The sequence below is a fragment of the Triticum dicoccoides genome, chromosome 5A, assembly GCF_002162155.2.
Source record: "Triticum dicoccoides isolate Atlit2015 ecotype Zavitan chromosome 5A, WEW_v2.0, whole genome shotgun sequence".
Taxonomy (NCBI): Eukaryota; Viridiplantae; Streptophyta; class Magnoliopsida; order Poales; family Poaceae; genus Triticum; species Triticum dicoccoides.
The window spans coordinates 597,705,995-597,716,665 of NC_041388.1; the positions used below are offsets into that span (position 1 = coordinate 597,705,995).

At 38.8% G+C, this 10,671-nt stretch overlaps 1 protein-coding gene across 1 annotated transcript in view; it reads right to left on the reverse strand.

Annotated features, from left to right (window-relative positions):
• Positions 1 to 4,060: 4,060 nt before the first annotated feature.
• The window catches only part of LOC119303203 (alpha-1,4 glucan phosphorylase L isozyme, chloroplastic/amyloplastic-like), a 7,967-nt gene continuing 1,356 nt past the window's right edge, over positions 4,061 to 10,671 (reverse strand). Inside the window, exons 2-15 of the mRNA XM_037580306.1 lie at positions 10,165 to 10,397; positions 9,979 to 10,080; positions 9,515 to 9,691; positions 9,123 to 9,398; positions 7,955 to 8,226; positions 7,709 to 7,826; positions 7,171 to 7,617; positions 6,911 to 7,063; positions 6,675 to 6,803; positions 6,364 to 6,600; positions 5,980 to 6,056; positions 5,585 to 5,771; positions 5,260 to 5,460; positions 4,061 to 4,502 (exon numbers count right to left, since the gene is read on the reverse strand). Coding sequence (XP_037436203.1) covers positions 4,386 to 4,502; positions 5,260 to 5,460; positions 5,585 to 5,771; positions 5,980 to 6,056; positions 6,364 to 6,600; positions 6,675 to 6,803; positions 6,911 to 7,063; positions 7,171 to 7,617; positions 7,709 to 7,826; positions 7,955 to 8,226; positions 9,123 to 9,398; positions 9,515 to 9,691; positions 9,979 to 10,080; positions 10,165 to 10,397 — 2,726 coding nt within the window. The 3' untranslated portion in view covers positions 4,061 to 4,385. The remainder of the gene's footprint in view (positions 4,503 to 5,259; positions 5,461 to 5,584; positions 5,772 to 5,979; positions 6,057 to 6,363; positions 6,601 to 6,674; positions 6,804 to 6,910; positions 7,064 to 7,170; positions 7,618 to 7,708; positions 7,827 to 7,954; positions 8,227 to 9,122; positions 9,399 to 9,514; positions 9,692 to 9,978; positions 10,081 to 10,164; positions 10,398 to 10,671) is intronic.

Consider the following 10,671-nt stretch of genomic DNA (forward strand, 5'->3'; position numbering starts at 1 on the left):
CCCCCACACACACACACATTCGAGTAGGTATGGGCCGGCCCAGCCCATATTAGAAAAATTCACGTGCCTCCTTTTTTCATTTTAAAATTGGAACCATTTTTAAAATTCGAAACATTTTATGAATTCACGAATAACTTTTGAATTCAGGAATATTTTATGTACCGATGATTTTTCTAAAAAAAGGGAACAACTTTTGTAATGCACAATTTGTTTTTGAAAGGCCGAACTTTTTTGAATTTTGGCACATTGTTTAATTTGTGAACATTTTTTGAATCAACGGACTGAAATTTGTGAACATTTTTTGAATCAACGGACTGAAATTTGTGAACTTTTTTTGAAATGTAGGAACAATTTTTTTATCGATATTTTTTTCATAATTTAAAATAATTTTTAAATTCGTCAAGATTTTTTGAATTCATGAACTTTTTTTAATTCCTGAATATTTTTAATTGCATGAACTTTTTAAAGGTTGGAACATTTAAAAAATGAATATTTTCTAAATTTCTAACATTTTAAAAATGATGAACATTTTTTGAAATCCCAGACATTTTTAAGGAAGCAATAATAACCTAAAATAAAAATGATAGAAAAAAGAAGCGAAAAAACAAGGGAGCCCCGCTCCGCACATGGGCTGGCCCAAAATCACGCGGGGAGGGGGCTGGGGCGTGGGTGTGGGTAGCTCGCTTTCCACCCTCCCTTTATGTGGTATTGCACTGACCTTGCAAAGTCAAAACCTACAAATTTCACTAAAATTTGCCCAAGCAATGCCTAGCTCAAAGTTCAGGCGAGATAGCAGTTCCAATTTGGAAACTAGCCTAGCCCACACGCTCCACCCACACGGGCAAGGCCTGTCCCATCGAACCAAACATGGAAATATTTGACCTAAAATCCTTTGTAAGTCGTTTCAAAAGGTACTTTGGTTCTAGGGTGAGTCAATTGTATGTGTTGCAGGTTTGTTGTGTCCAACCTCATAATTGTTCAGGTTTATGCCCTTGCAGATTCTTTCATATTTGATATGATGAGTTTGCGTTAGTGTTTTATATCATTTTTGTTAGTGTGTTCCATTGTTGTGATTATTGGGGTCCTACCTCAACGTTTTGGTGAAGATCCTATTGTTTGACGATTCGTCCTCCTGAGATCAAGTAGGTTCAACGTTCACGGTTTCCCATCATCTTGGACACAGTGGTGTTTCTGAGATCTTGAGTGATGATATTGTTGTTACGATGTGAGTGCCATCTCTTTACTAAGGTCGTACTATTGATATATCATGTTGCAACAATAATGTATGAAGAAGATGGTTCCAAGAAACTCATTGTAGTTTTTAGTTATAGGAGTTATTTTGCAGTTTTTTCGATCTACTATCCAACCATTTCCATTGTAATTTTTATCAAGTTTTAATAAGGTTATAGGTCATTCTTAAAAATTAAAAAATGATCACGGTGGAAGATCTCAGAAAAAATTTATTGCGAAGGAGGAAGCACAAATATTCAACATGCCAAGGCAGCCAGGCGATGACCGTGTAGCCAAACATTCTCGTCGCTGACGAGGCACCTCTACTTTTTCATGGAGGAGTGGGAAGGGGCACACATCCGCAAGATTTGCAGGAGGACCAATGGACCATGATCTCGATACGAACAAGGAGCAGAAGCAAGTAAGCACCGCCTGATGCGATGCCGTGGTCGATAGGACCAAGCTTTTTCTTAATGAAAGAGGGGCCACCGCTCCGATTTCTATTGGAGAAGCCAGTTGGTTCATGTGTTAATACAAATACTAGCATATATCTTACAAAGAACTTTTGGATCATGATGAATCCAAGCAAGGAGGAGCCAAAAGCAAAGAAAGCCTACAGTAAGGAAAGCCCAAGGTGAGCACAAACCACATCAACAGCCAACCCAGACTTCAGGCTATGTTTAAACTTCGAGTTACATAAGACCGGGAGCAACAGTCAACATATATAATAAAATAAAAGAGGAAAAACTCAAAAGGTAGGTGAAGCTAGTGCAGAAACTCTCAAGGGATATAGCAGCAACAGAGCATCGGGCCTGGATTCCTAGCCACCAATCCACAAAACGACGTGCCTCCATCCATGCGACGAACGATACACTTCATTGCTACTTGCTCGAGAAATCTTGCCCCCCGGCGTATTTTCCTTCTTTATTTGTAGAGTGGACTAGCCAAAAATATAGTATTAATCAAAGTCAAAGGGTTCTTAGTAAAAAAATATATCAAAATACACATCATTTCTTCATCTCCAAATGGACCAGAAAAACAACAGAGATCATACCAACACCTTTTTTTTCATTTTTTAGAAAACTTTTAATCCAGTTTCCAAAGCATTCATTTAAGCTAGTAGGGATAGAGTGTAGAGTAAAGGCACATTTCGGAAGACTCCATGCAAATCCAACCGCTAAACATTGCAAAAATAGATAATCAACATTTCATCTTTGCCACAAAAGCACACATTTTATTTCATATCCGCCATCCTTGCTAAGGTTGTTTTTTCAAACCATAAGCCACAAGAACACTTTGATTTCATGGGAAGTTTAACTTTGCATAGAAATTTCTGAGGGAAATAACATCTAGGTTCGATTAGTTTTGTGTACAAAGCTTTAACTAATATTTTATCCGAAGTCAGCATTAAATTTGTCTTTTCCAATCCCCACTTCAATTTCCTCACATCTCAGTCTTAAACTTTCCCATAATTCCAAAGATTTCCCAAACAGAGTTCTCCCAAATTTAAAACCATGCCAACCTTTTTTATAGACTTGACAACCGTTATATTGTGGTCAAAGCTGAGCAAGTAGAGCCTAAGGTGCACCAGTTTGAGTGGTTATCATCAACCCACCAATCTTCCTAAAATCTAGTATTATTGCCGTCCCCAAGGTTGTTTTTGCAAAATCAGTAAAATATATTTTTAGCTTTGAGAATGCTAGTCCAAAACTGGGAATCCCCAACTTTATCTTGGCTCTAGATAAACATCCACCGGGAATTTTTTGTTCGAGAGAACAGATTGCCAGAGGGCAGACTCTGTTTTTATTTTCCAAAAGCATTTGTCTAACAAAACTTCGTTCATAGCTCAAGGTTTAGTATACCTAAACCCCGTGATATCTAGGATTACAACAAGTCTTCAAATTTACCAAATGATATTTCTGTTTATCATCATCACCTTGCCAGACCATTCTGGCTCTAAAATCAAACTTCCACTGGATGGGATAAAAAGACATCGTGAATAGAGGCATGTTGGTAAGACATGTCTGGACTGGAATAATTCTACCAGTAATGGAACCCAACAATTTACCGTGCCAACATCCACCATTCTTCTCTGTCTTATCTTCCACTCCTTTCAAATGCTTATTCCTGATTCTAATATGAGATAAAGTCATGCCAATTACTTCATAGGTAAATTTTCCAACTCACAAGTAAAAATCTTCTCATATAAATCAAGGTTATCATTAGCTCCCCAAACAGGAAGAGTTCACTTTTAGAAAATTGATAGTTCAATCAAACATTTTCTCAAAATTCGAGACATGAAGCTAATCAACATGACGTGCCTTACAGAATTACTCACATCTGACGATCAGATCGCATGAGGAAATCATCGGAGAAGACATAAAGATGTAGTGATAATGGCCTATTATAGCGCAGTAGTTGAAGCAACATTTTTGGCACAACGTAAAACAACTGTTTTCTTGTGGTCCTGAGTGGTTCGCCACTTGGAGCAAATTTTAGGGCAGCAGCCGAATAGTTGTACATTTACATCAGTTGGTGTTGCATTTTAGGGCTGTCCAACAAATTTTGAAGTAAATTTTACAAATAGGGCAGCCGTTGGAGCTGCATTTTTGGTTCAAAATGTGAGGGACCACTGCTACTGCTCTGTTATAGGTTTATAGGGCTGCTATTGGACATGCTCTATGACCGTGATGGAAGACTCTGAACTCTTGACGAATCCCGTTGCACTTTGGATGTAAACAAATGTTTTCGTAACTTCTGCATTCTCACTCCAAAGCTGGGGTGCTTTCAGCTTTGCACCCTCTCTGAAGAAACATGCTTCTACTACATGTGCACGCCAACGACACTTTTTGTTCAGTCACATGTACCATTTATTTATCATTACAGATACACCAAAGTATGTTTGTTTGATGACTCTGCTCCAACTTTATTCAGCGAAATACACACACCATAAGCCTGGGTAATACTGGCTAACTGACATGCAATATTGCTAAGGATGAACTACCCTGCATGCTCTCAGCACTCAGGTCCATGTCAGAACTTGCATATGCCTATACAAAACTGGGGGGAGCAATACATTCTCGCTGAATCAAGGCAAATCAGCGACCAATCGCGCCTCATAGACTCTCAAGGTTCCTGGAAGCTGCTTGAATTATTCAGGGCATGATGACGGGGCTGATACCCCATATGTCCTTGGCATACTCGTGGATCGTCCGGTCACTGCTGAACTTGGGGGAACCCGCTGTGTTGAGGATAGACATTCTTGTCCATAGCTGCAGGTCGAAACGGATATTATGTGATTAGGAGGGTCAAAACTCTGAAAATCTATTAGACTAATGTTTAGAGTAACAATGTAACGAATTAAAAATGTCACACATGAAACAGAGTGGAAATATCCACGGTAGCAAAATAATGTGTACAAATGGGATGCATATGGTGATCTGAGCTGTCACACGAAATGTCACGAAGCAATGAAAACAAATGGGTGAAGGAGAAACTTAACGGAGCAGTGCATCTTATACTCTTACAAAAATAAGACCACAGAATTCTTGGGGGCTCCAACAGAGGGAAACCAGACCCTCAGTTACCCCCTGATTTTCTTTTTCTTTTTCGAATTGAGGAGCTCCCCACTTCTGATTTTCATTTCAGAAAACAGATAACAAAAGGCCCCCTGGTGAGGTTCAACCTAATTGTTTTGTTTTGTTAAGTTATAAGTTATTTTTTTATTGGAATGCACAGAAGCACTTTCCTGAAGGTCTAGCTACATCAAAGCTCATGTATCAACACTCAACAGCCAACAGATGAGTAATATAGCACATCTAGCAACTATATTCTCTGATTGTTTATGATCTTCCAACACACCGATAGATACTTCAGTTTGAAACTTTAAACTAAGAAATATTCCTTCCTACGAATCAATGAAGTCGTTCACAGTGAAACACTGATGTCAGCCATCACATATCAGAAAGTTTGCATAATCACTGTGAGCATTTCAGCCAGAAAACAAACAGCGTCAGTTATACAACTTACCTTCTGATCTCGGTATGCTTCATCAACTTTTTCCTGGCATTCAATGTAACTGGGAAAATCCTTGCCAACAAGAAAATAATCTGCACGTCCATAACCTTCATTTCCTTCCAAAGAACCCATCAATTCATCATAGTTGCCAGTCCCAAAGATGCCACTGCGGACGTATTCCTTAACCTCTTCAAATCTCGGGTCAGGCACAAACTACAAGTGCAAAGGAAACTTGTAAAGTTATGATTTTCCTTCAGCTAAACTATTTGGACAGCACATATGGGAGAGATCTTTACTAGTTTGATAGTAGGCACAGCTATATAAACAAGTGTGGTACCTTCCCTTCAGCTCTCTCTTGCCTCAAACCAGCGATTTCAGGTGCATGTGCACCAAAGAGGAAAAAGTTCTCCTCTCCAACCTCTTCTCTGATCTCCACATTCGCACCATCCAAAGTTCCAATAAGAATACAGCCATTCATTGCAAACTTCATGTTGCTGGTTCCACTAGCTTCCATTCCAGCGGTACTGAATGGATAGTAATACTGTTAAAAATGCACGTCTTATACAGAAATAGAAACTGGGGTGGCACTTCTGGATGGCACTATCCCAGTAAGACTCCAGGTACATATTATAGCAAACAAAAAGGCACATGAAAAATTCTATGTCAGCCAACTCCAGGTAATATTCTTTTTTTATGTATTCACATACTATATAAGAGTAGGCAGAATATTACCTGATATGCTGGGACAATTCACTGGCAGGAATGAGCGTCTCAGCAACGCTAACATTATAATCTGGGACAAATACAACCTGGATAACAAACAAAAATCCTCAGACTTAACCTGTCACCTTATATTTACCTCATCTAGTTATCAGTAATATCAGCATCAGATGCTGATAGCAATAAAAGTGTCAAAAAAATTTGTGGCTATATTGTTCTCTAAAAAACCTGTGGCTATTCAGTTGCTCAGTTTTACAAGCACCGACATTAAGAACATTCACTGCTCTGTTTTCCTTTGAAACTCTGAACATTCAATGCTTTTCAGTCGGAGTCAACTTGCCAGTGACAGAACATGAAAATTAAGACTGATAAGTGGCATCAAAGACACAAATTTACCTTCAGTAGATCTCCAATATCAGGATCATAATTTACAGTAGCTGCGACATCTGTGATAAACTTCACAATCCTCTTTGCCTGTACGTAAGTGGCAAAAGCTTTCCCGCCAAATATGCATACCCTTGGAACAAAGCTCTTTATTCTATCTTTTGCACTCATTTCTTTCATCTTCTTGTAGCGGTAAATGATACCAAGGATATTTAGAAGCTGCCGCTTATATTCATGTATTCTTTTCACCTAAGTGTCCAGTACCAAGAGCTGAGTTAAACCATATTTATAAGAAGACACATGTTTTCTAGTACAAAATATACCTGCACATCAAACATTGCATCTGGGCTGACAACATATCCAGTCTTGTCTCTTATCAGCGAAACTACCTTCATCTTGTTATTCCTTTTAGCAGTACGCCATTCTGATTGCAGATCCTCATCATCAGCAAACTGTTACAGGATGAACACACATCAATGTAAAAACAATGCACAGTTAACATTGAAGTGAAGGAAGCATTAGATTACTGATTATTGGGGAATAAAACTACTGGAAGTACCTTCTTCAGTCCTGCAAGTTTATCAGTGTTCAGAATCCAGTCATCAGAGCCTATCCATTTTGAAATTATTGTACTTAATTCAGGATTACAAAACCGGATCCAACGCCTGGGGGTCACTCCATTTGTTTTGTTTTGGAACTTAGTAGGCCACATCTGGCAAAGAACACAAGAAAATGGCAGATGGTGAATACCATATCACCTGACGATTATAGCAGCCATTGGAAAATAAGATCACGGTTTCCAAATCATCATGCAAATACCTCATAAAAGCTATTGAACACATCTTGCTTAACAATTTCACTGTGAATCTCAGCCACACCATTAACTGAATGTCCACCAACAACGCAGAGGTTCGCCATTCGAACAACTCTAGGTAACTGAGGATCGTATTTTGTAAATGGATCTAACTCATACTCAGGATCCTCCTTTTCTGCATCAGGAGCTTCTTCAGAGTCAGATTCGCCCTTTTTCTCTGTTGTCTCGGATAGAATGTTTTCCTCCTCTTCTGACTCAGTTTTCTCGTCAGCTTCAGCAATAGACTCCAAAGATTCAACAAGCAACTTCCCCTTTTTCTCTTTTGGTTTAATAAACAGTTTAGCAACAGAGGCTGGAAGATCAACGTTGTCTAAGATCCTCATATCTTTAAGCTTCTGTTTTAACAGTGAAATATCTGCCGTTCCATATTTTGAGACGATGGTGTTCATCAGCTGTTTAAAATCAACGATGAAGACAAGTAAACCATAAGTTGAACTACAGAGCATGAAATTAATTGTATAATATTATCTGCACATTTGATACCTCCTCATCTATTCTTTCTATAATCTCAACATGTCGAGGTAGAAGTTTCTGCATAATGTCCAAGCTCCACTTCTCCAGAGCTTCAGGAAGTACTGTGTGGTTAGTGTATGCAACGGTTCTACAAATGATGTGGATATCAGAAAATCAGTACATGATTGAATGGAAGACAGATGAGGAAATAAAATTAGTTAACTGGAACTGGAGGAACAGCATAACACATCAAACTGCAGTACCCTTCTGTGATACCTTTCCGTGATACTCCAAGACTCATTCCAGCTCAATCCCTTAACATCCATCAGTATTCTCATTAACTCGGGAATGCACAGTGTTGGATGGGTGTCATTCATCTGAACTGCAACTTTAGAGGGGAAGTCCTCCCAGTTGAGAGAATCACCAGCCCTCGACTCAAAACGAGAAATAATGTCCTGCAGGGAGGCCGAGCATAGTGTATATTGTTGTTTCAGGCGAAGAATTTTCCCCTCTGATGATTCGTCCCCTGGATACAATACGTGGCATATCTGGCATGATGAGAAGACCAGTGATAAAGTTAAGTTAGACATAATAAATTTTGTCCACAGTGGTCGCAAATGTAAGTATTACTAAAAGTTTGTACTGTATCACAAAAAGAAAACTTTAGTATAAATATAATAGATAGTACTCCTACTACTGAACAAGCGAGGACAACTCGACAATTTAACCCATGCACGGGATTGGAACAAATCCGTCCAACTGAGCTGCTTCAGAAGTGAGTGCAATTGTATGTATCTTGTTCGGTCAAGTTGTTTAGCTAGTTCAAAAAAATTAATACACAAACAGTGGCGGCTTTTGCACAGTTTGGGATAAACCATTTTTGAGCACCCATACTTAATGGTGTATGTACACAATGCACAAACACTCAAAAGGTATAATTAAAATTATAAGGGTAAGGCTTCCATGTGAAAAGTTCTTCCATGCTGTGCCATCTACGAACTACTGGACTGCAACCATATATCATCAGACTTATTTTTTATAGACACAGAGGAGCAATGTAGCCTGATGCATATGCTGAGATTAGTTAAGGCAGAGCAGGAGAAAACGCAAACACAACCTAGAGAACTGCAAACACCAGATGAAGATATTATGTGTGCACAAACTCTGTTCATTTTGACACACAAACCTCTGAACATCAGCTTTTCTATTTACATGGAAATACAATAAGTATGTTTATGAAAAATCTAGTGTCAATCAAAGTTTCTGTATATTATCATATTATTACAATCAAAGTTATCAAACATTTGACTGTGCACATTCTAAAATGACATTGAGGGACACCACAGTGACTACTAGCTAGACAATGTTTAGTGTTTACCATTTAAATCAATAGTTATTGAGATTTAATGATTTATATTCAAAATAAATGCAGACAAAGGAATACCTTTTCAGCATTTAGATGTGCTTCGTTGGCCTTGACATGATCCCCAGCATTAAAAGCTCCCAAATCAAAGTTTTGTGATGGTACTGTTGTTGACCAAAGACGAAGATTATTAGTAGTTTTAGTCTTGTAGCCAGGAATAGGAACATCATGTGCCACAGCCTTGATATTCTCTCCTCCAATCCAGTGTTTTCTCCCATCAGTGCCTTCAACCACTTTGCCATAGAATTTCAGAGGATAAGAGACATCATTTCTTACAATCTCCCATGGATTTCCCATCTGGAGATACAGCATCAGTTATAAATGGCAAAAGAAGCTAACATGCAGATCATTAAAACAGAAACCAACATAATCAACGCTTCCAAACAGTAAACAAGTAGAAGACATATCACTACCTCTAGCCAATTCTCAGCTACCTCCTCCTGACCATCCTTTGTTATGATTTGCTTAAAGAGGCCATATCTGTACCGAAGTCCATATCCCCATGCTGGATAATTTAGGGTTGCCATAGAATCCAGAAAACAGGACGCTAGACGGCCTAGTCCACCATTGCCAAGGGCAGGATCTGGTTCCTGTTTCATTGTAATAGAAAAGTAACATATCCAATCTTAACATTTCTAAAACTACAGGGCACTCTAGGCAATGCTCGTGTTTTGGCGTAATTTCATAGTCAATCACTCTGAAAACTGCATAACAAATATAAGTCAGATGGTGGAACCCCCAGGAAAAAAACTTCTCCTTTTGCAGATTTGAAAAAAATATGGAAGTTCATGAATAATAATAAAATGTTATTTAGAAAAATGGCTCGGCAATAATTTTGATATGGACTAAAAACCATTCTCTGACAAAAATGGCTTACCTGACTAGCAACATCCTCTAGGTTCTGTCCAAGTTGTTTTAACGCTTCTGCATATTGTCCTGTTAGCTCTAGGTTGCCAATAGCATTTGTAAGAGCTCTTCCCTGCAGTACAAAAAAAAACATATAACATCATAACGCAGTTACCAAAAGGTATGAGATAAGGCTGAAGAAAGTATATTGCGAGACCTGCAAAAATTCCATGGATAGGTAATAAGCTTGCTTTGCATTCACTTTGTTGTAATAGTCATATGTTGCATTCCAATTCAATATCAGAGAATCAAAAACACTTTTGGCAGTTGCATGGTAAGCCTTTAGGGGTGAAGAGTGCTCTGGCGAGAATAACGGTGTGAAGTCTGCATGGTGCTGGATGTTTGATGCGATGGCGGATGAATCAATGGAAGTTAGCACGGCTGAAAGCTCTGAGTTGCAAGACAGATGACATTAGAATCCAAAATCTTAAAAAGAGTAGGTATTAAACAGTCAAGAGTCAAAACTAAAACCACGTGACACATGTGGTAAGCAATCCAAACAATTCAAAAAGAGTCAAAACTGGCTACAGGCTCTGCGTGGGTAGAACAAAGCTGCATGTAACATAGCATGGGGGGGTCGCCCCCTGCCTCTCTCTCTGCTGCCGCCCCGGCATTTGTACTATTGTACTGTATGTTGGGTTCGAGAAATATATTCAGGTGGGGG